Source organism: Mustela nivalis, assembly GCF_964662115.1.
Source record: "Mustela nivalis genome assembly, chromosome: 9".
Taxonomy (NCBI): Eukaryota; Metazoa; Chordata; class Mammalia; order Carnivora; family Mustelidae; genus Mustela; species Mustela nivalis.
The window spans coordinates 26,530,743-26,555,368 of NC_139028.1; the positions used below are offsets into that span (position 1 = coordinate 26,530,743).

At 41.2% G+C, this 24,626-nt stretch overlaps 3 protein-coding genes across 3 annotated transcripts; 1 reads left to right on the forward strand and 2 right to left on the reverse strand.

Annotated features, from left to right (window-relative positions):
* Positions 1 to 3,766: 3,766 nt before the first annotated feature.
* On the reverse strand, positions 3,767 to 4,708 carry OR6M1 (olfactory receptor family 6 subfamily M member 1; the record flags this gene model as incomplete). The annotated part of the gene is made up of 1 exon (XM_082682565.1): positions 3,767 to 4,708. One exon carries the CDS (start codon positions 4,706 to 4,708, stop codon positions 3,767 to 3,769), a length of 942 nt encoding a protein of 313 aa, XP_082538691.1.
* A 10,453-nt stretch (positions 4,709 to 15,161) lies between these two features.
* On the forward strand, positions 15,162 to 16,109 carry LOC309841359 (olfactory receptor 6M1-like; the record flags this gene model as incomplete). The annotated part of the gene is made up of 1 exon (XM_082684253.1): positions 15,162 to 16,109. The coding sequence occupies one exon, from the start codon at positions 15,162 to 15,164 to the stop codon at positions 16,107 to 16,109; it is 948 nt and encodes a 315-aa protein (XP_082540379.1).
* A 7,030-nt stretch (positions 16,110 to 23,139) lies between these two features.
* LOC309840606 (olfactory receptor 6M1-like) lies at positions 23,140 to 24,087 on the reverse strand (the record flags this gene model as incomplete). The annotated part of the gene is made up of 1 exon (XM_082682821.1): positions 23,140 to 24,087. One exon carries the CDS (start codon positions 24,085 to 24,087, stop codon positions 23,140 to 23,142), a length of 948 nt encoding a protein of 315 aa, XP_082538947.1.
* Positions 24,088 to 24,626: the final 539 nt, after the last annotated feature.

The following is a 24,626-nucleotide window of genomic DNA, read 5'->3' on the forward strand; positions in this document are numbered from 1 at the left end:
CCGGCTCAGGTCATGATCTCGGGGTCCTGGGATCGAGCCCTCCATCGGGCTCTCTGCTCCGCAGTGAGTCAGCTTCCTCCTCTCTCTCTGCCTGCCTCTCTGTCTACTTGTGATCTCTGTCTGTCAAATAAAAAAATAAAATCTTAAAAAAAAATCTAGATACCAAGTAAATTTTAAGGCAGGTTTCCTGGCAATATTTAATCTAGGCTCTTCATGAGCAACAGCAATGATACTGAGTCTGGGTAACTGGTCACCTGCCTGACTCTCCCTTAGCCCATGGTTCGCAAATGTTGGCTGACATTAGAACACTGGGCTTACCTCCAGTTTTCAGATACAGTGGGTCTGGAGTGGTGCCCGAGGATTTTCACTTCTATCATGTTCCCTGATGAGGAACACTGGGCTTACCTCCAGTTTTCAGATACAGTGGGTCTGGAGTGGTGCCTGAGGATTTTCACTTCTATCATGTTCCCTGATGAGGTTATGCTGCTGGTTTGGGAAACAGAATTTGGGAATCAGTATCCTAAACAACAAAATCATTTGGTCCTTACTGAAGATGTTTCTTTAAAAAAAAAAAAAAAAGTCTTGGGGGTGCCTAGGTGCCTCAGTCAGTTAAGCGTTGGACTCTTGGTTTTTGGTTCAGTTCATGATCTCAGGGTCCTGAGATGGAGCCCTGCGTTGGGCTCCGTGTCCAGCACAGATTGTGCTTGAAATTTTTAACCACCACCCCCTTCCCTCTACTCAGGCTCTCTCTCTCAAACAAATACATAAAATCTTAAAAAAAAGTCTTTAACTTCAAACTTATAATGAAGGGAATCCATCAAAAGAAATCAGAACAACACTATGGGTAAATCATGTATGGTTGTGCTGAAGAATACATTTTCTTTTTTTTTAATTTTTATTTATTTATTTATTTTTTAAAGATTTTATTTATTTATTTGACAGAGAGAGATTACAAGTAGGCAGAGAGGCAGGCAGAGAGAGAGAGGAGGAAGCAGGCTCCCCGCTGAGCAGAGAGCCCGATGCGGGACTCGATCCCAGGACCCTGGGATCATGACCTGAGCCGAAGGCAGCGGCTTAACCCACTGAGCCACCCAGGCGCCCCTTTATTTTTTTTTAAAGATTTTATTTATTTGAGAGAGAGAGAGAGAGAGACGGCATGAGCAGGGGGAGCAGCAGGCAGAGCGGCAGCAGGCAGAGGGAAAAACAGAGTCCCTGCTGAGCAGGGAGCCCAATGTGGGGCTCGATCGCAAGACTAGAGCATCATGACCTGATCTGAAGGCAGATGTTTAACCGACTGAGCCACCCAGGTGCTCCTGAAGAATAAATTTTCTTACATGTCGTCAAAATTTATTGCTTTAAGGTACCAGTTTCTTGGCAATATGGGATTAGTATAGCCTTTCTGCTGCTTTGGTTTTTAGTTCCAGTGCAGTGGCTGATGAATGGAGTTCCCATCTTGGTGCTCACACTGGTCCTTGGCCGCAGAGGTTCTCAGATGGTCTCCACGCTCAGTGGCCACTTGCTAGAGCACGAGGGCTTGCTTCTCTCTCTCTTACCATGGCTTAAGGTCTTTGCTCTAATTTAATGTCATCCTGTTTTTCCAGATACCCGCATGGCTCATACTCTCGGATCCTTTGCATCTATTCAAAGGTCATCTTCTCAGAAAAGGCTTTCTTAACCACCTTGTTTAAAATCAAAACTCTAGGGGCGCTTGGGTGGCTCAGTGGGTTAAAGCCTCTGCCTTCGGCTCAGGTCATGATCTCAGGGTCATGGGATTGAGCCCCACATTGGGCTCTCTGCTCAGCGGGGAGCCTGCTTCCTCCTCTCTCTCTCTCTCTCTCTGCCTGCCTCTCTGCTTACTTGTGATCTCTGTCAAATAAATAAAATCTTAAAAAAAAATATAATAAAAAAAAAATAAAATCAAAACTCTATCCCCAAACCTTTAACTCCCCTTCCCTGCCTTATTTTTCTCCATAATTTTTGTCACCATGTAAATTTTCTATAATTTTTCTGGACCAGTTTCTTACTGTATGTCTCTCTCTATTGTAATTTATATCCAGTGGGGGCAGAAGTTTTGTCTCTTATGCTTATTGGTACATTATAGGCACCAAACAATACTTGGAAAGTGGAAGAATAAGTAATTTCTTTGGAAATATAATTACACATGATATTACTCACTGATGGACCTGGCTCATTTGCTGTATTATTAAAAATTATTAAAAATTATGCTTTTTCTTTGGCCATTTTTCTACCTGAAGTTAGGTGTTTAGTCTCTTCTTCGTTTTCACTTTGGGCCATCCATCTAAAAGGACTGTGACAATTCTCACCTGGTTGCTATGGGTTCCATTCTGCATCCATCCCTCCCTATTTGTCAGCATGCAGCACAAACTTTTGCCAGTAACTATTCTTTTCCTCATGTTCTTGATGTCCTTACCTTTGACAGTTTCTGGTAACCCATCATATCAGTCATTCACTGATTGCCTCAGCCTAAGGCCTCGACTATACTCCTCTAATCAATATTTTAAAAAGCAAACACATCTCCTGTCAGAAAATAATATTTTCTAAACCCATGTTACTTTCATATTACCATACGGTTTATTGTCTCAGCTAACCTTCTTGAAAGTATTCACTATATTTATATTCTGTTTCTTTATATATGCAGGCTATTCTCCTTACTTTATTTTGACTTTCACCCCCAGAATTCTACTAAACATTTTACCAAAGTTACTCATGACCTGCCCTTCTTATGTTCCTTTTCTTAGCAAATATCTCTATTTTTCACTCAGGTTTTCTTTCTTTCTTTTTTTTTCTTTCTTTCCTTCTTTTGTTTAGTACCTTTTTTTTTTTCAAAGATTTTATTTATTTATTTGACAGAGAGAGAGAGAGAGAGATCACAAGTAGGCAGAGAGAGAGGCGGAAGCAGGTTCCCCACTGAGCAGAGAGCCCAATGCGGGACTCGATCCCAGGACCCTGGGATCATGACCTAAGGCAGAGGCTTAACCCACTGAGCCACCAAGGCACACCTTGTTTTTTAAATTGAAGTGTAAAGACATACAAGTTATTTTCAGGTATACATCGTAGTGATTCCATATTTTTAGTCTAGTTATCATCTGCCACCAAATGATATGGAATGCTTCACAGATTTGCATATTTTCCTTGTGCAGGAAAGGTGATCTTCTTTGCCTTGGTTTAATTTTAGTGTATGTGCTGCCGAAGAGAGCACTCACTCAGGTTTATAGCCAGAAGCTTGATGGCATCCTGAGTCTGACTTACCTCTGTTCCCCTCACTTCTCACATCATATTTACTCAATCTAGGTAAATGGAACAAAAGGTGAAAACTGAATCTCTTGACATTTTCAAGAGTGCCTAACCCAATAAATTAAAATGCTCTAACTTCGCATGTCTTGCTACGAGTCATAATACACTTTTATCTATTATTTCATTTAGAGATGGAGACATCAAGGCTCAGATGAGTTGTGACATGGTCAAAGTCATCTGGAAAATAAACCGATGGAGCCAAGACTGGATTTGGAAACCTCTGGGTATTATGTAGATGATGTTTCATGATTTAAAGCCATGAATATACAAGGGTTGGTGGGTTAGATTTATTTTTCCCCAGATATAAGCAGAATGTCCTTCAGTCTGGTGTGGCCATTGCTCATTCTGTTGACACAGTCTCAGGTTTCTGAAATGTCCACCTGGCACTATATTGATGCAGAATGAATGTGCTGAAGATAAAAAATGTTGTGTGATATAATGAACACTAATGTCAAGTTTTCCTAAGTATCAAGGACATGACTCTGTTCATTGTCTCTCTCAACACTTCTTTCACCTTTTCATTTCTCAAGCTATAAATAAAAGGGTTCAGAAGAGGGGTCACCACTGTAATGAGAACAGCAGCTACCTTGTCAAAATCCAGGGAATAGTTCTGATTGGGTCTCACGTACACAAAGATGTTGCTCCCATAAGCAATGGACACAACCGTGATGTGAGAAACGCAGGTAGAAAAAGCTTTTTGACGGCCTTGGGCTGAGGGGATGTGCAGGATGGTAGAGATGATATAGGTATAGGACCCAGTCGTGAATGTCAGAGAGCTCAGGATGACAAGGGCAGATAGGAGAAAGTTGATCTGCTCAATGAGGTGTGTATCTACACAGGCCACCTGCAGAGGAGGGGCAATGTCACAGAAAAAATGATTAATTTCTTTTTTACAGTAAGGTAGCCTTGTCACCACAATGGTTGGTACCAGCACGGACAGGAAGGCTCCCACCCAGCAGCCCAGGACCAGCAGGAGACAGACCCTGCTGTTCATGATGACGGTATAGCGCAAGGGGTTACAGATGGCTACATAGCGGTCAAAGGACATCACCGCCAGGAGGATAAACTCCACTGTCCCCAGAAAGAAGTAGAAATATGTTTGAGTGATGCAGCCAACAAAAGGTATGGTCTTCTTCTCTCCTAGGAGGCAGGCTAGCAACTTTGGAGTGACAACCGTGGTGTATAAAATATCTAAGCAGGACAAATTACTGAGGAAAATATACATTGGGGTTTGCAGACGATTATTGGTCCATGTTAGGAAGATGATAATAATGTTTCCTGTGACCGTTAATGTGTAAGTCGGCAAAAGAACCACAAAGAGGAAGATTCGAAGTTCTAGGAGAGCAGGAAAGGCGATCAGGGTGAATTCAGTCACAGTGCTCCGATTTCCCATGGCTGTGGCTACACGGTAGGCATGGTCTCCCTTAAAAAACAAGAAAAGGAAAATTAGCCTAGGAGGTATGTTTATAAATATCTGTAGAAAATGTGTTGTGGACCGTGTCTTCCATTGGGAGATGGGTCAAGGGCTTAAACCTCAATTGAAAGATCATTATTGGGGCGCCTGGGTGGCTCAGTGGGTCAAAGCCTCTGCCTTCGGCTCAGGTCATGATCCCAGGGTCCTGGGATCAAGCCCCACATCGGGCTCTCTGCTCAGCAGGGAGCCTGCTTCCTGCTCTCTCTCTGCCTGCCTCTCTGCCTACTTGTGATCTCTGTCTGTCAAATAAATAAATAAAATCTTAAAAAAAAAAAAAGAAAGATCATTATTGGGCATCCTTGGGAAAATGAAAAGGAGGAGCCTGCTTCCTCCTCTCTCTTTGTCTGCTTCTCTGCCTACTTGTGATCTCTGTCTGTCAAATAAATAAATAAAATATTAAAAAAAAAAGTACCGACTCACACTTTAACAAGAACTATTTTTTTTTTTTGAAGTTTACAGTCTATGAGAGGGAAATTCTTTTAAATACTTTCTAGCCTTTTCTATAACAAATTTTCTTTCACTTGAGCAGTTGTCATTGGTGACCCGCTGCATGGGATAAAGGTTGATTTCCATTTTCCCATATTTGGTGATCTCCAGAGTCTCAGCTTTGAAAGTCTTTTCTTCACATACATAGATCCATGGAAATAGACTGGAAGTATCTGAAAGGAACAATGGTTCCTGGCTCCTGCTAATCACTTTAGATGACACATCAAAAGGGCATAGTGAGTATCTTATAATTAGGCTACACCCTGGGTCCACACCTACCTTCTCCAAAGTATGTAAGCAATATATCACATATCTGGCTGATTATTTTTTTTATTGAAGTATAGTGAACACATAACATTTCAGGTGTACAACATATTCATCCAATAGTTCTATGCATTACTTGGTTTCATCACGATAAGTATAGCTACCATGGGACACCATACGTTACTACAATATACTTGATTATATTCCACATACTATACTTTTCATCTCTGTGACCTATATATTTTATGACTAGAAGTTTAGCCCTCTTAATCCCATTTTCCCACCACCTCCCCTCTGACAACCACCGGCTTGTTGTCTATATTTACAAGCCTGTTATTTTGTTCATTTGTTTTGTTTTTTAGATTCCACAGGTAAGTAAAATTGTCTTTGTCTGTCTGATTTATTTTTGACTGATTATTTAAGGGGACACTAGACAATGTGATAAAATCAAAGAGGTACAGAATATACACAGGAGGTAAAATAGAGACAATGTAGCTCACTTTATTTACTTGATTAGTTGAAATAATAAAACTACATCAAGATTATCTAGTTGTTCTTTATCCCAATATCTGAGAAATGTTCTCTGGCACCGGTATTCTCATTTTAGGTTAAACGCACCAATGCTCTAACGTCCATGCTCTCTTTGTCTAGGTTTTACTGAGCACCTCCTTAACAAATAAGTTAAATGATATTCCCCTCTTTTTCCTTTTGCCCATCTCCCCTCCTACTCCTTTACTAAGATAAAAATTTTGCCTTCCTATTTCATTTTGTGTTTCCCATTACAAAAAAAAACCCACAAAAAAACCCTCACATTTTTCAGTGCAAAGAATTTGAATATGCAAATGTGAAAAACAAAATTACAATCTGTAAGCAAACCTGTTATATTTTGGTGAATGTATTTCCATGCCATTTCAAAATTAAATTACTTACATATGTATCTAAAATAAATGAGGCTGACATACTATTTTGTAACGGGCTTTTCTTTAAATAATAATCATCATCCTTCCATATCAATTACTAGAACGCTGCACACTCATTTTTTTAAAAGATTTTATTTATTTATTTGATAGATAGAGATTACAAGTAGTTAGAGAGGCAGGCAGAGAGAGAGAGAGGAAGCAGGCTCCCCGCTGAGCAGAGAGCCCTATTCGGGGCTTGATCCCAGGACCCTGCGATCATGACCTGAGCCCAGGGCAGAGGCTTAAACCCACTGAGCCACCCAGGTGCCCCTGCACACTCATTTTTTAATATCAGCTTTTTCGAGGTACAATTGATACACAAAGAACTGCTCATGCGGTCCCCGGTTGGCTCATCTGGTGGAGCATGGGACTGCTGATCTCAGGGTAGTGAGTTCAAGCCCCATGTTGCACATAGAGATTATTTAAAATCTTAAAAAACAACAACGAAGAACAGCCCATATTTAATAGGCACAATTTGATGAGTTTTATGTGATTTATGTGCAAGAATATTTACTCAGTCATTATCTATACAGGAAGGAAATGTTGATCATCTAGGTTAACCAACACCAAACAACCAGCTGACTATCTCACGGGGCCATCGATGGAATCAGACAGTATATGACAAGTGATTGTGTGAAGGAAACTGTGGGAGGTCTGGCGTGTGTCTGTCTCCTTAATTGTGGTGATGATATTATGGATGTGTGTATGTGTTCAAACTCATACAAGCTCTCAAATATTTCTATAAATCATCGCACAGAAGTGGCTAATCATGAATACTGATACCAATGTAATAGCAAGTGAAATCTCATGTGAACTTTCTGTCTGAGGCACTGAGAGTCTGTTTTGTGTGTGTGTTGTATTATTATTTCCATGAGGCTGTTCAAAATGATTATTCACACTTCCAGATTCAAGTGTTAAATGAATATAACATTCAAGATGAGCTACTGTGAGGTTTAAATTAAATCATATGTGTGGCAATATCTAACAGAATCTTGCTAAAAAATAGCTTTGTTCAGAGGGGATTGAGATAAACTCAAAGGAGATGAAAAATCAGAGTGATCTGTTTCTTGAATAAATAACATCAAATTATGGAAAGTTTAATTTGAAGAATATTCTTAGTGCATCCTTAATCTGAATCCCCCAGATTTGCATCTGACCCCACTAAGAATATGACAGATCAGAGAGACTACACACGAGAAGATACATTTAACATAAGTGCTATATTCATTAATAAAACATAGGTGAAAAAGTATACTTACATTTTATCGATTATATAGATGATTTAAGATTCGTCCAGCATGTTTCGTACATGGAGACAGCAAGAGGGTCCAACTGTGATTATTGTGTGTGCCTGAATCTACTCTAGATATTGTACTTTGAAATTGTTCTCTTGCCATTTCTATTTCTACGTCTAGCTCCTGGAAACATATCTTAAAGATAAAATAAAATTGATTAGGTCACTGAACCGCCTAACCCCAGTGTGTGTCCCTGTGATTACCATCCTCACCACATATCCTTCCAGCCATGGCTTGGACGACTTCAGTGAGTGGGAAATCTCTACCTTGCTTTAGCACTGGCTGAATGAAAAGCTCTCATCTTGAACGGAAAATTCTGTCTTTGTAAATTCCAAATACACGTTCATGTTCTGACCTTTCCAACCAAACACTTTTTTCACCACAGTAACCCTTAAACACCCTAATGATCTAGGAACCCTGATGATTTCCACACAAAATGATTCTAGAGTCTGGTTTTGTAGTAGAGAATGTGGTAGTAAAGTGTTAAGAACCTGGAAAACCTTGCAGGAATAATCAGTAGATCGTCCCTGATTCTTTTTAAAAAAATTATCCTGGAAAATCATTGATTCTTAATTCACAGGTATTTTCTCTCGTACAAGAAGGCTAGTTTTGAGTCTTTGGTTAAATCTCAATCATTCGAATTATTTAGTAACTGGGCTGTTTGGATCCAATACAAATAACTCAGATGTGGCTGATGCAGAATCCTTCTTACGCCATCCTTGCCAAGCCACAGCCTGGTGAGGGGATCTTAGTATAGTTTTTGGTATCGTGGTCCCCCTTTAAGGTTACTAGAATACTAAATTTTCCACCGGAGATTTTACTAAATAGTCTTGAATACACTGAATTGCGAAGATTAAAGTTGAGTTGTATATTTTCTAAAAAGTTGCCCTATTCTTTTTCTCTATAAAGTTTCCTCTATTCTGTGAATTTTTTTTTCACAAGTGGATGAACTATGCTTTTTCATGGGCTTATTTTCCTTGGAGATTTAGATGAAAACAGCTCTTGGGGATATGGGTCAAAGGAAGTTAATTAATAATATTGTTACAAAAGAATGTTGGTTTTGAACGACCTAATCACAATTACAAAGTTTTAGGCGGTGCCAAATTGACCTGCTAGGGTTTCCTTGGGGATTTTTATGATATTCTGCTTTATCTATTTAAAAGAAAATTAATGCTTAAAAAACTTTTCATCCTTTTAAAGTCATTGACCAATAGAAAATGTTCTCCAAGGGCGCCTGGGTGGCTCAGTGGGTTAAGCCGCTGCCTTCGGCTCAGGTCATGATCTCAGGGTCCTGGGATCGAGTCCCGCATCGGGCTCTCTGCTCAGCAGGGAGCCTGCTTCCCTCTCTCTCTCTCTCTGCCTGCCTCTCCATCTACTTGTGATTTCTCTCTGTCAAATAAATAAATAAAATCTTAAAAAAAAAAAAAAAAAGAAAAAGAAAATGTTCTCCAACAATAAATTATTCTAGAGTTTCAGATGCCATCTAGGGCCTCTGTCTCTATCAGCAGAGCAAGTTTTATAAGTTTTTTTTTTAATCTTTTAAAAAAAGTTTTATTTAAATTCCTACTTGTTAATGTACAATGTAATATTAGTTTCAGGTATTCAATATAGTGATACCACACTCCCGTACAGCACCCAGTGCCCATCACAACAATGTGCTTCTGAATCCCCCAAACATATTTCACCCCTCCCCCTACCCACCACCCCTCTGGGAACCGTCTCTTCTCTACAGTTAAAGAGTCTGTTTCTTCAGTTACCTCTCTTTCCCTATCCCCTCTGTTTATTTGTTTTGTTTCTTTTCTTTTAAAAAACATTTAATTTATTTATTTGACAGAGATCACAAGTAGGCAGAGAGGGCGGAGGGAGAGAGAGAAAGAGAGGGGGAAGCTGGCTTCCCGCTGAGCTAAGAGCCCGATGCGGGGCTCGATTCCAGAACACTGAGACCATGACCTGAGCTGAAGGCAGAGGCTTTAACCCACTGAGCCACCCAGGTGCCCCTGTTCATTTGTTTTGTTTCTAAAATTCCACAGAGGAGTGAAGTCCTACGGCATTTGTCTTTCTCTGACTGATTTTGTTTAGTATTATACTTTATAGTTCCAACCATGTTGTTGCAAAATGTGGCAAGATTTCATTCTTTTCTTACGGCTGAATAATATTCCATCATTACGCCACCTCTTCTTTATCCATTTATCAGTCAGTGGACACTTGAGCTGTTTCATAATTTGACTGTTGTAGATAAGGCTGCTATAAACATGTCAGACAAATACCTTATGATTTCACTCACATGCGGAATAGAGGAAAATGGGGAGATGGTAACCAAGGGCACAAAGCCTTCCATTATAAGATGAATAAATTCTGGGTGTCTAACATACAGTGTGGTGGTGACCACACTTAATAATACTGTATTGTGTGCTTGAAATTTGCTAAATAGTAGCTAGTTTAAACACACTCACCAAAAAAAGTAACAATATGAGGTGAAGAATGTGTCAGGTAGTTGATTGTGATAATCATTTCCCAAAATATAGATTTATGTCAAGACTTCATGATGAACACTTTAAATATATGCAATTTTATTTGTCAATTATATATCACATAAACTGAAAAAGTAAAAAAATATATATATAATGCATCAGATATTTCCACCAACAAGCACTAGACTGGCTAGAATTTAGAAGACTGCTAACACCCAGCATTAGTAAGGATACGGAAGTGTGACAGTCACTCTATTACCAGTACAACGGAACATGCAATGACTTTAGAGAACATCCTGACAGTTTCTTATAATTAAACACATTTCTACCATAAAACACAGACATCCCACTTTTCAGAATGTATCTAACAGAAGTGAAAACAAATATCCACATAAAAACATGACCTCAATGGTTCATAGAGGCTTTATTCACATTAACCAGTCCTGAAAACAACTCAAGGCTCCACCGTCTGATGAATAAACAGGCTATGATAATTCTGCAGAATCTATATTACACGTAGTCCTCCATAATACAGAGGAAGAAACCACGGACACCCGAAACATGTGCATTAACTTCAAAGTATCTGATTAAGTGAAAGAAAGCAAACACAAAAGACTACATGAAGTAAGACTGCATTTATATAAAATGCAAGAAAATGCAAATTACCCTTACAGGAAACACCTGAGTGGTTATCAGGGCTGAGGTAGGGGAGGGAGAGCATTTCCTGCAAGGGAGCACAACACTTCTAAGAAAACGGAAATACTGTAAACCATCATAGCGGTGTTGGTGGCTACGTGAAGGGACACAGGTGTCAAAACTCAAGCAGCTCTACACTTAAATTGTCCATCGTGTGTACCTTGTACATCAATACAATGGATTTAAAATATGGACACAGGCATACTGATCTATGTAAAGAATCTCTTTGGAAAGCAGCTTAAAGCCTATTTCAAAACATGACGATCATTTCAGAAAAAAACACGTTTTAAATTCTCCAAGTTTCTACTTCCCTGATGCTTTAAAGCAGCTCTCTAAGTTTCTCTTTAAATAATAAAATAAACAACCAAGAGTGTGTCCCAGGAGACCCTAACTTTCTAACTGTGAGTAGTTACTGCCACTCTGATGTTCTGACTGCAGTAACAATCATTAACCTTTTTTTATGCCATAGTCCCAGGTGCCACTGTAAGCCAAATCTCTGAAGGTGAGCGCCAGATCTCATTAAACACCGCAGTTCACCCCGACGTAAGCACTTTCATAGAGGCAGAGTCAGGTTGTTTCCTGCAGAGAGTAAGTGAAGGTGGTGCTACGTGAAATCAAGTCACGGGACACCTGATCATGAGCAGGGGTGACCTAAGCAAGGGTGACAGTTTAGAGAGATGCTTCAGTGCATGCAAACATGAATTCTTCTGACAGTCCAGATGGATCCACAGAAGAACTTGAAATTCACTGAGTACACAAAATTAAATTCTTGAAGCGAAGAAAGGAAAAAAAAAAAAAAAACCCAGCTGAAATTAGGGCAGCATTTAGCCACTTTTGCCAGAATAGAAGTCAGGGGACCTGCTCTGGATCTGGCTGCGGTAACTCCTCCATTCACCACCAAACCTCGCTGCTCTGCCCTTCCTCACCACCACGTGCAACAGGGTACATGGGACTTGGAACTCAGAGCAATGTGCTGAGGTTCACAGGAAACGTGAACAGATACTGTAACGCTTGGACTTCTCCCTGGTGTAAGTCCAGACTTCACTTTTGCTGTGGGCATCCGAAAAGGAACTGAGAGAAAGCCACAGACGTTCTGGAAAAGGACAGTTTTTCATTCAGAGGAAGAGGGATGGACTCCATAATCAAACACTGAATAACCACTTGGTGTGGTTTGGAAAGGGGATTAGTTACCACCCGGGGAAAAGTCTCAGACTAGGACTGAGATTTACACAGAATTCAACACTGAAGCAATCACAGAATTGACAGAAAAATGGAGGGAATGCAGTATGGAAAAAACCCCACAAAGTTTGAGTTTCCTAACATACCCGAATAGAGAAAACACAGTGTGCTACGAAGAGTAGGAGGTAAGTATACTTTATTATGCAATTATCCATATTTATATGTTAAACAGTCCGAGTCTCACTAAATTTGTTTACATGTATATTTTATGAATTAAAGTATAACTACTGCTCTCCCCAAAACTACAGCGAAGGCAGCTGTCGAGTATGATAGCTTTACTCTAAGTATGTAAATGAAAGTCTTTAATGTACTCAGCTTGCAATTAAGCTTTGTCACATTTTACTGACAGCAGCAAAGTTCCCAAGATATGTCTAATCCCCACCCCCCACCGCCACATCTCAGTCCTTTTCTGTTCCTCCTTCCCCATCCCGATGTTCTTAACAAACATGTACTGAACACCAGGTCCACATACATCACTGTAGACATAGGCTCTAGCAGAGGACCTCAGTCTGTCCCTGTTGTCATTCTCATTTTAGAAAACACGTAAGACACGATGCTTAGGAGTGTGATGAAAGATCCAAACCTACAGTGGCCAAACAGGTTCTCTTCCACCAGTCCCCATTTCTGACTAAATCTGGAATCTTTTTTTTTTTCTTTAAGATTTTATTTATTTATTTGACAGAGATCACAAGCAGGCAGAGAGGCAGGCAGAGAGGAGAAAGCATGCTCCCTGCTGAGCAGAGAGCCCGATGCGGGACTCGATCCCAAGACTCTGAGATCACGATCTGAGCCGAAGGCAGCGACTTAACCCACTGAGCCACCCAGGCGCCCTAAATCAGGAATCTTGAAATGTGCCAGTGTGCAAGTGAATGCCACTTTTTAAGGACCCACAAATGGCAATGAAGAACAATCCTCCCCCCAAATGAAAGCCTTAACTTGGCAAGGTTATAATTAAATTCTTAGACGCAGATTGTCATAATCCAGAACCTTTCCCCCAAGACAGGATGGGCTCAGCAGGGCACGGAGTTCATCTAGAGAAGACAGATACAAAGCCAGCTTGTTCTCCATTATCACAAAGTTAAGTGACTCCCTGAGGAGAGCAAGGCTACATATTTCCCTCTTCTCAGCATTTGTTTGACCCAAAATACAGCAGAACAGAAAGCTCTCGATGCCTTTTTTCCATTCCTATATGACCCCATGACAACAACGGCCAACAGCAAGCCCATTTGTGTCGGACCATCCCAGAATCTTGTTTAAAAATGTCACCGAGCTCTTGCAGATCCCAACCTGTCTAACTTACAACACTGGGGGAAATCAAGCTCCTCTCAACGTCATCAAAGAAGAAATACCCAGGAAGGAAAATGGAGGACTTTGGAGTAGGTTGGGAAACGATTGGAGAGAAAAATGGAAGGAAGAGTGGGACAGATGATTGGCAGCTGCGGGAGACTCCACCTCCGTCTGCCTTGACACCTGCTCCTCTCCAGTGGGGGCAGTGAGGAAGGTGGGAAGCAGGAAATGAAAGGGATTTCAAAGCATTTCCACTTGTCCACAGACCATGCTCACTTCTGTGTCTATATTAGATCTCAGTAACATTAACACGCGTCCACCCAGATATGGTTGATATGGTTATGCCTTTCTGTGCCGTAGTAATCAATCAGGAAGTGTATGACCTGGGTGCAGGAGCAGTGGGGGGAGGGTGAATGTCACAATACTTAAATGGTGCAAGGCAACCGACAGTACAAGACCCTATTTCAATAAATCAGCCCCTTTGAGGGCCTTTGATAACTTAAAAGCAATTGATGTTTGGAATAAATGGATGGGAAATACAAATAATGAGCAACTACAAGGGCCAGAAAAGCCTCAGCAAAGTTTTCAAATGGAAATTCATTCAGGAAAAGAAAGGGGGAGTCTTTAAGGCAAAAAAGGCTGCTAGCAGTTACTTTTCCAAGACAGAGGGCCTGGGGAAAATGATTTCCTTTCAGGAGGAACTCGGTGGCTTCAAACCTAGAGGGATCCTAGCTCAGGTTCTTGAATTGGTCATTTGCACATAAAACCAAAGAATTAGCCACAAAGTAAAACACCCAAGGACACAGCTTCAACGGAGTTACACAGGCAGGCACTAGAGGTTCACCAAAGTTGAGCACTAATCCGAGAGGAGAATTCCAAGCACTGCCCATCTGCATCCACTTTCTTGCACTACTATTAACAGACTCATGTTCCAGTTGCTGAAAAGAATATAAGGTATACGAGACCTATAGAAGAGGACCTGTAAAACATGCGCAGGTGGGGAATGGGAGGTGAAATTTCTGTTAATCTTTTGGAAGCTGCCATATGCACGACATTACAAAGAAAAATGAATGATCATTTTCCCAAAAGACCTTTTCAAATGCATGAAATAGCTTATGCAAATTATGAAGCATGCATCGTGTACCTACTTGCTCTGTCACTGTGTAGACCTCAAAAACTCCAGTTTCTGCTCTTCTACGTGGACAATACATGAAGGGTTGAAATAATGTGGAGAAAAGGAACTCAACTTTTATTAACATTCCCTTTGTCCTTTTGCAACGTGACTGTCTGGATTCTCAGTTAAGTATTCTCTCTTCTCAGGCACAGAGCTGACCTGGGAAAACAGGAGACCAGGAAGAATCAAAGGAAGAGGGGAAGGAGCACTGGGTCAGAGAGAAAAACCATCATGAAGACCAGAGTTTAATGGGACCACAGAGGTAATTTCATTCAACCAAAAATTTTAAATATGAGAATCCTGCGGTGAGAAAAGTCGTGTCATTTACCCAGGGTCCTACCTGTTTTATGGTGAGTGAAACGACTCTTGACTCTTCATCCAAAGCTTTTACTACTTCATCTTTAGCACTGACATTCAGGGTTGAAAACTTATTTTTGCTAATTTTCTTCTCTGTAATTTTTTTTTTTTTCACAGACGTTCTGGCCACTGATATTGCATGCGATGGATATGCAGAATCAGACCACAGTGACTGAATTTATCCTGACTGCCTTCCCTATGATCCCAAAGCTTCAGATCTCCCTCTTTGTGGTCCTCCTGTTTACTTACATGCTAACTCTAACGGGAAATACTGTCATCATTTCCTTAATCTGGGCTGATAATCGCCTCCAAACCCCAATGTACTTCTTCCTCAGTAATTTGTCTTTTTTGGACATTTCATACACTACCTCAGTTACCCCAAAGCTGTTAGCCTGTCTCCTAGAGGACAAGAAGACCATAACTTTTGTGGGCTGCATCACCCAAACATACTTCTTTTTTTTCTTGGGGACAGTGGAGTTTATCCTCTTGGTGGTGATGTCCTTTGACCGCTATGTGGCCATCTGTAACCCCCTGCGCTATACTATCATCATGAATAGTAGGGTCTGCCTCCTGCTGGTTCTAGGCTGCTGGGTAGGAGCCTTCCTCTCAGTACTGTGCCCAACTATTGTGGTGTCCAGACTGCCTTTTTGTTATAGAGAAATTAGTCATTTCTTCTGTGACATTGCCCCCCTGCTACAGGTGGCCTGCATAGACACTCATTTCATTGAGATGATAAACTTCCTCCTATCCTCCCTTGTCCTTCTGACCTCCTTGGTATTCACCATTGTGTCCTACACCTACATCATCTCTACCATCCTGCGCATCCCCTCAGCCCAAGGCCGTCAGAAGGCCTTTTCCACCTGTGCTTCTCACATCACAGTTGTGTCCATTGCCTATGGGAGCAACATCTTCATGTATGTGAGACCCAGCCAGAGCCACTCACTAGAATTTGACAAGGTGACGGCTGTCCTCACCACAATGGTGACCCCTCTTCTGAACCCCTTCATTTATAGCCTGAGGAATGAAAAAGTAAAAGAAGTTTTGAGAGATGCAATTCACAAAATTATGTCCTTATGGCACAAGAGAACTTGAACCTTATCGCACAGGATAGCTTGAAAGTTTGTGTGCTAATCATGACTATATTCGGCACTGGGACTCCATGTGGAGGAAAGCATGCTGGAAGACAATAACGTCAAAGATTGGTGGGAACACATGAAGAGGCTTCTTGCCACATCAGAAACCAGGTATTACAGTCAACGTCCAGAGCAGGCAATTCAAGCATAGAGAAAATAATGTGTTTTGAACCCTATTATTGTACTGTCTCACACACAGATTTCATGAATTAATGAAAAATACATAACCAAAGTCAGAAAACCTGATTTGTAAGCCTTGGTGTATTGCTTTTTTATCACATGACACATATACTATCTGAACTCTCATTTTTCTTATTGGTCCATAGGAAGTACCTCACAGTTCCCACCTCTTTTTTTCTTTTATGGTCTTACTCTAGATGATCTAAGAAAGGCAACCGAAGATAATTGTAAGTTAATGCTTTCTCTAGGTATTAGGATGATGCAAGATAGTTGGCTTCATCCCTGACAACTAAATACCCTAGAAAATAATAGTAATAATAATAATAACAACAAAACCAAGGAAGAGCAGTAACCTATCCCAGCATTTGTATAGTGTGCTTAAATTTGAGCTTTTATGTTGATACACATGGAGTTTATAAGAATATAGCTTTTAAATCATCTGAGTTTAAAATCCTAATTCCTGGAAGGAGGATCTGATTGCTGCAACCGATGAGAGATGTCCTCTCCTGATTCATTTCTTTGTAAGAGGAACGATTGGCAAGGAGTTAAGTTGCCCTCAGTCTTTACCACCATGGAACCCGTGCTATGGGGATGGGTACTCTGAATGACACGGTAAAAACAGGAACAAGACCATAGGCATTCTTAAGAGCAAAAAAATTATGGCTAGTGTGGTCATTAATCTTCTAGCTAAATGGACGATGACTGAGACCCTAAACTGGCATGGAATCTCTCACGGACAAGCAGAGAGAGAAAGTGCTACCTTAGGAACAGTCTCAGAATACTATGGAAGAACCCAGTGTGTCATAAGGTATTGTAACGAACAAACGTTTCTAGATTGGAAGAACGTAGAACAATGTCACCAGGGCTGAAGCAGTCATATAAGGATCTGGTCTGTACTCATTATCAGACACTCCATAAGATCAGATTTGGAAAGTTACTGTATCAGTTTCCTATTGCTGCCATAACAAAATTGGCAGCTGAAAACGACTCAGTTTTATCATCTGAACTTTCTGGAGGTCACATGTCCAAAATCTGTTTCTACTCATCTGAGTTGTTGACAGAATTCCCTTCCTTGAAGATGTGGGCCCAAGGTCCTGCTTCCTTGCTGCTATCAGTAAGGGCCATTTCCAGTTTCTAGAAGGTACTTCAGCTCTTGGCTCATCGTCCCCCTTCCTTCACCTTCAAAGCCAGCAATAGTGGGGCGAGGATCTCACAAGTTCAAACCTCTCTTCTTTCCCTCTCTTTCTGATTTGGCTGACAACGTTCTCCACTTCTAAGGACTCTCTTGATTGGATTAGGCCCACCCTAATATCCAGAATATTATCATGGACTTAAGGTCCTTTTTTCTGAATTACATTTGCAAAGTCCCCTCTGCCAAGTCAAGTAACATGTTCACAGATTCTGGGGGATTAGGACATAAATATCTTCAGGTGCCATTACTCTGCTTGTCAGCATTGGGTTGCTAGAGGTAATGACCCAGGAAAGAAAAAATAAAGAACAGAGCACCGTAGGATTATTTTGAGCCAATACCCATTCCGAAACTCCGAGATTCATCGCTTAAAGCAGAAGAGTTTACAAATCCCAGAATGTGAAAGACTAGTGAAAAGCAGCAACATGGGAAATACATGTATGAAGTAGCGACATGTGTTTTTATTTAAGTCATTGTGAGGTAACGATGAATATAGCTGTCCCTTTGTGCTGTTTTACTGTTTTCATGAGTGCCCCTCTCACTCAGAAGCTCTGATCTGGTATCACGAACACAGAAAAGAAAATCCCGAGCAAATAAGAAAATTTAAACACAATTTTGGTACCCAAAATTATACCTGGCCGCAGGTTGGGCCAAGCTTGAAACTGAAAATATAATAAGACTTGATGAACTCTGAAAAATAACATAAATATACTGTTTTGCCTTGATGTTGATTACTATTCTTATGATCAACATTGTTATAACACAAGATAATAATATCTATCAGTTTCTACATTGACTCTAGTTAGTTACTTGTCCCAAATTTGGAGACACCTGGAAAGACGCTTACTTTTCCCATAGTATGGGTCCTTTTAATGAGGCCCCAGTGTCACTGACCAAAACTAACTCTTTTGGTTGCCGCTGACTAATCTGGCCTTGGCCTGGGAACCCCCAAGCCCTCAACCCATAGACTTTAATGAAAGGATGTGCCTCAGGGCCTGCTTCTCCCTCCAAGAGTGCCCCTCCCCGACCCAGCCATGCCAGGGATCTCCTCCAGGACCCATGAGTAATAAACTCTATGGTAATTCCTTTTGCAGTCTGTTGAACTGCAGCTCACCATCTGGTCTCCTCTGCTCCACTTAAGACATGTTAACTTGACAAATTAATAACAAGGTGGTACCACCACTAATAGCAATTTGCCTCATTTTTGAAATGTACTAAGAAGTGGTTGTTCGTGTGTGTGCGCGTGTGTGTGTAACACTTCAGAGGTATGTACTTTGTCTGAGATCCTTAAAACTCTTTATTAAATAAAATTTTGGTGGGTATCTGGGTAGCCCATTTGGTTAAGTGCCTGCCTTCGGCTCAGGTCATGATGATCCCAGGGGCCGGAGATCCAGACCTGCACTGGTGTCCCTGCTCCTCAGGGAGCCTGCCTCTTCCTCTTCTCTTCCACCGCCTCCTCCTGCCCCTCCCTCCTGTACCCCTCCCCTCCCCTCCCCTGCTCATTCGCTTGGGAGCTCTCTCTTAAATAAATAAAATCTTCAAAAACAAAAAGGTTAACAGTGAAAATATATTAATTACTAAAATTTTTATAACTGGAAAGAGCTTATGCATTATCGTTTTCAACATTATCGTCTTTTTTTTTTTTTTTTTTTTAGATTTTATTTATTCATTTGACAGAGAGAGAGAGCCAAGTAGGTAGAGAGGCAGGCAGAGAGAGAGGGAGAAACAGACTTCCCGATGAGCAGAGAGCCTGACGTGGAACTTGATCCCAGGACCCTGAGATCATGACCTAAGCTGAAGGCAGAAGCTTAACCCACTGAGCCACCCAGGTGCCCCTACATTATCATCTTTTTAAAAAGGGGGCTTACTTTCTCCAAATGCTGAAAGTAGGAAAGCACATTAATGAATGAATCCCTAGTTAGCTGTAAACAATATCCTTGGGGCAGGCCTACAGTCCAAGATGATAAATGATTTTTTAAAATAAAAGATTTTAGGGGCACCTGGGTGGGTTAAGCCTCTGACTTTGGCTCAGGTCATGATCTCAGGGTCCTGGGATCGAGCCCCACATTGGGCTCTTTGCTCAGAGGGGAGCCTGCTTCCCCTTCTCTCTCTGCCTGCCTCTCTGCCTACTTGTGATCTCTGTCTGTCAAGTAAATAAATAAAATCTTAAAAAAAATACATACTTCTGAAATGTACCATACATATGTACACACACACATAACCACGTTTTAGTACATTTCAAGAATGAAGGAAATTGCCATATATGGTTGGACCACCTTGTTATTAATTTATCAAGTTAACATTTCTTTTTTTCTAAGACTCTTTTTATTTATTTATTTGACAAAGAGAGGCAGAGAGAGAGGGAACACAAGCAGGGGGAGTGGGAGAGGGAGAATCATGCTTCCCACTGAGCAGGAAGTCTGACAAGTGGCTCAATCCCAGGACCCTGAGATCCTGGGATCTAAGCCAAAGGCAGACGCCTAACAACTGAGCCACCCAGGTGCCCCCAAGATAACATTTCCTAAGTGGAGAAGAGGAGACCAGATGGTAAGCTGCAGTTCAACAAACTGCAAAAGGAATTACCATAGAGTTTATTACTCATGGGTCCTGGAGGAGGTCCATGCCATGACTCGGGGGAGGGGTCACCCTTGGAGGGACAGTATGGAGAAGCAGGCCCTGGGGCACAACCTTTCATTAAAGTCTATGGGTAGAGGGTTTGAGGGTTCCCAGACCAACACTAGATTAGTCCGCTGCAACCAAAACAGTGAGTTTTGGTCAGTGACACTGGGGCCTTATTAACGGGGCCCATAAAGGGAAGGGGCTGGGAGGCGGGGAAGATGGCTGAGCACAAGGGCTCTTGGGGTGGTCCTGTCAGAAAGTCACATGTGTTAGTGACTCTGCAGGCTGCATGTGCTTGCATGAGGGGACTAATAGCAGTTTAACATCACAGCAGGCTACTGGGCCAAATGGGGGCCAAGGCAGCAATACCCCAGAGTAGCTTAGCTAAACTCTTGACCACCGATAATAAATAATTTGATGTGTTTCACTGCAGCCTTTGAGAATCTTGTGATGTAATTGAGGTATATGTTCACAGTTGTTGTCACCGAAGCCTTTATTACGACTGAGTCAGGAGGAAGGACTATGTGGGAATTAGCTGGCAAGGAGAAGGAACACAGAATTCATTACATACAACAGGGGTTCTCTGGTTGGGTTGCCCTGTGTCCACAGCTGGAAGGATATAGTTTATCTAGCAAGTGGATATTGTTTGACATTTCTGTAGGTTATTTTGGTCTGTTACCCCTTCTATCCCCATACTGAAGAGGAGTAGTTTAAATACCTAGTCCTAGTTGAGTGTAGGAAAAGTAAGAGTCTTTCCAGGTGTCTCCAAATTTGGGACAAGTAACTAACTAGAGTCAATGTAGAAACTGATAGATATTATTATCTTGTGTTATAACAATGTTGATCATAAGAATAGTAATCAACATCAAGGCAAAACAGTATATTTATGTTATTTTTCAGAGTTCATCAAGTCTTTTTATATTTTCAGTTTCAAGCCTGGCCCAACCTGGGGCCAGGTATAATTTGGGGTACCAAAATTGTGTTTAAATTCTCTTATTTGCTCGGGATTTTCTTTTCTGTGTTCGTGATACCAGATCAGAGCTTCTGAGTGAGAGGGGCACTCATGAAAACAGTAAAACAGCACAAAGGGACAGCTATATTCATCGTTACCTCACAATGACTTAAATAAAAACACATGTCGCCAGTTCATACATGTATTTCCCATGTTGCTGCTTTACACTAGTCTTCCACATTCTGGGATTTGTAAACTCTTCTGCTTTAAGCGATGAAACTTGGAGTTTTGGAATGGGTATTGGCTCAAAATAATCCTACGGTGCTCTGTTCTTTATTTTTTCTTTCCTGGGTCATTACCTCTAGCAACCTAATGCTGACAAGCAGAGTAATGGCACCTGAAGATATTTATGTCCTAATCCCCCAGAATCTGTGAACATGTTACTTGACTTGGCAGAGGGGACTTTGCAAATGTAATTCAGGAAAAGGACCTTGAGTCCATGATGATATCCTGGATATTGGGGTGGCCCTAATCCAATTAAGAGAGTCCTTAGAAGTGGAGAACGTTGTCAAGCCAAGTTGGAAAGAGAGGGAAAAAAGAGAGGTTTGAACTTGTGAGATCCTCGCCCCACTATTGCTGGCTTTGAAGGTGAAGGAAGGCAGACGATGAGCCAAGAGCTGAAGTACCTTCTAGAAACTGGAAATGGCCCTTACTGATAGCAGCAAGGAAGCAGGACCTTGGGCCCACATCTTCAAGGAAGGGAATTCTGTCAACAACTCAGATGAGTAGAAACAGATTTTGGACATGTGACCTCCAGAAAGTTCAGATGATAAAACTGAGTTGTTTTCAGCTGCCAAATTTGTTATGGCAGCAATAGGAAACTGATACAGTAACTTTCCAAATCTGATCTTATGGAGTGTCTGATAATGAGTACAGACCAGATCCTTATATGACTGCTTCAGCCCTGGTGACATTGTTCTACGTTCTTCCAATCTAGAAACGTTTGTTCGTTACAATACCTTATGACACACTGGGTTCTTCCATAGTATTCTGAGACTGTTCCTAAGGTAGCACTTTCTCTCTCTGCTTGTCCGTGAGAGATTCCATGCCAGTTTAGGGTCTCAGTCATCGTCCATTTAGCTAGAAGATTAATGACCACACTAGCCATAATTTTTTTGCTCTTAAGAATGCCTATGGTCTTGTTCCTGTTTTTACCGTTTCATTCAGAGTACCCATCCCCATAGCACGGGTTCCATGGTGGTAAAGACTGAGGGCAACTTAACTCCTTGCCAATCGTTCCTCTTACAAAGAAATGAATCAGGAGAGGACATCTCTCATCGGTTGCAGCAATCAGATCCTCCTTCCAGGAATTAGGATTTTAAACTCAGATGATTTAAAAGCTATATTCTTATAAACTCCATGTGTATCAACATAAAAGCTCAAATTTAAGCACACTATACAAATGCTGGGATAGGTTACTGCTCTTCCTTGGTTTTGTTGTTATTATTATTATTACTATTATTTTCTAGGGTATTTAGCTGTCAGGGATGAAGCCAACTATCTTGCATCATCCTAATACCTAGAGAAAGCATTAACTTACAATTATCTTCGGTTGCCTTTCTTAGATCATCTAGAGTAAGGCCATAAAAGAAAAAAAGAGGGGGGGAACTGTGAGGTACTTCCTATGGACCAATAAGAAAAATGAGAGTTCAGATAGTATATGTGTCATGTGATAAAAAAGCAATACACCAAGGCTTACAAATCAGGTTTTCTGACTTTGGTTATGTATTTTTCATTAATTCATGAAATCTGTGTGTGAGACAGTATAATAATAGGGTTCAAAACACATTATTTTCTCTATGCTTGAATTGCCTGCTCTGGACGTTGACTGTAATACCTGGTTTCTGATGTGGCAAGAAGCCTCTTCATGTGTTCCCACAAATCTTTGACGTTATTGTCTTCCAGCATGCTTTCCTCCACATGGAGTCCCAGTGCCGAATATAGTCATGATTAGCACACAAACTTTCAAGCTATCCTGTGCGATAAGGTTCAAGTTCTCTTGTGCCATAAGGACATAATTTTGTGAATTGCATCTCTCAAAACTTCTTTTACTTTTTCATTCCTCAGGCTATAAATGAAGGGGTTCAGTAGAGGTGTCACCATTATGGTCATGACAGCTGTCACCTTGTCAAATTCTAGTGAGTGGCTCTGGCTGGGTCTCACATACATGAAGATGTTGCTCCCATAGGCAATGGACACAACTGTGATGTGAGAAGCACAGGTGGAAAAGGCCTTCCGACGGCCTTGGGCTGAGGGGATGCGCAGGATGGTAGAGATGATGTAGGTGTAGGACACAATGGTGATCATCAGCGAGGTCAGAAGGACAAAGGAGGATAAGAGGAAACTCATCATCTCAATGAAATGAGTGTCTATACAGGCTGCCTGTAAGAGGGGGGCAATGTCACAGAAGAAATGACTAATTTCTCTATAACAGTAAGGCAATCCAGACACGACAATTATTGGACACAGTACTGAAAAGAAGGCTCCTACCCAGCAGCCTAGAACTAGCAGGAGGCAGACCCTACTGTTCATGATGATAGTATAGCGCAGGGGGTTACAGATGGCCACATAGCGGTCAAAGGACATCACCACCAGGAGGATAAACTCCACTGTCCCCAAGAAAAAAAAGAAATATATTTGGGTGATGCATCCCGCAAAAGATATGGTCTTCTTGTCCTCTAGGAGACAGGCTAACAGCTTTGGGGTAACTGAGGTAGTGTATGAAATGTCCAAAAAAGACAAGTTACTGAGGAAGAAGTACATTGGGGTTTGGAGGCGATTATCAGCCCAGATTAAGGAAATGATGACAGTATTTCCCGTTAGAGTTAGCATGTAAGTAAACAGGAGGACCACAAAGAGGGAGATCTGAAGCTTTGGGATCATAGGGAAGGCAGTCAGGATAAATTCAGTCACTGTGGTCTGATTCTGCATATCCATTGCATGCAATATCAGTGGCCAGAACGTCTGTGAAAAAAAAATTACAGAGAAGAAAATTAGCAAAAATAAGTTTTCAACCCTGAATGTCAGTGCTAAAGATGAAGTAGTAAAAGCTTGGATGAAGAGTCAAGAGTCGTTTCACTCACCATAAAACAGGTAGGACCCTGGGTAAATGACACGACTTTTCTCACCGCAGGATTCTCATATTTAAAATTTTTGGTTGAATGAAATTATCTCTGTGGTCCCATTAAACTCTGGTCTTCATGATGGTTTTTCTCTCTGACCCAGTGCTCCTTCCCCTCTTCCTTTGATTCTTCCTGGTCTCCTGTTTTCCCAGGTCAGCTCTGTGCCTGAGAAGAGAGAATACTTAACTGAGAATCCAGACAGTCACGTTGCAAAAGGACAAAGGGAATGTTAATAAAAGTTGAGTTCCTTTTCTCCACATTATTTCAACCCTTCATGTATTGCCACATAGGAGAGCAGAAACTGGAGTTTTTGAGGTCTACACAGTGACAGAGCAAGTAGGTACACGATGCATG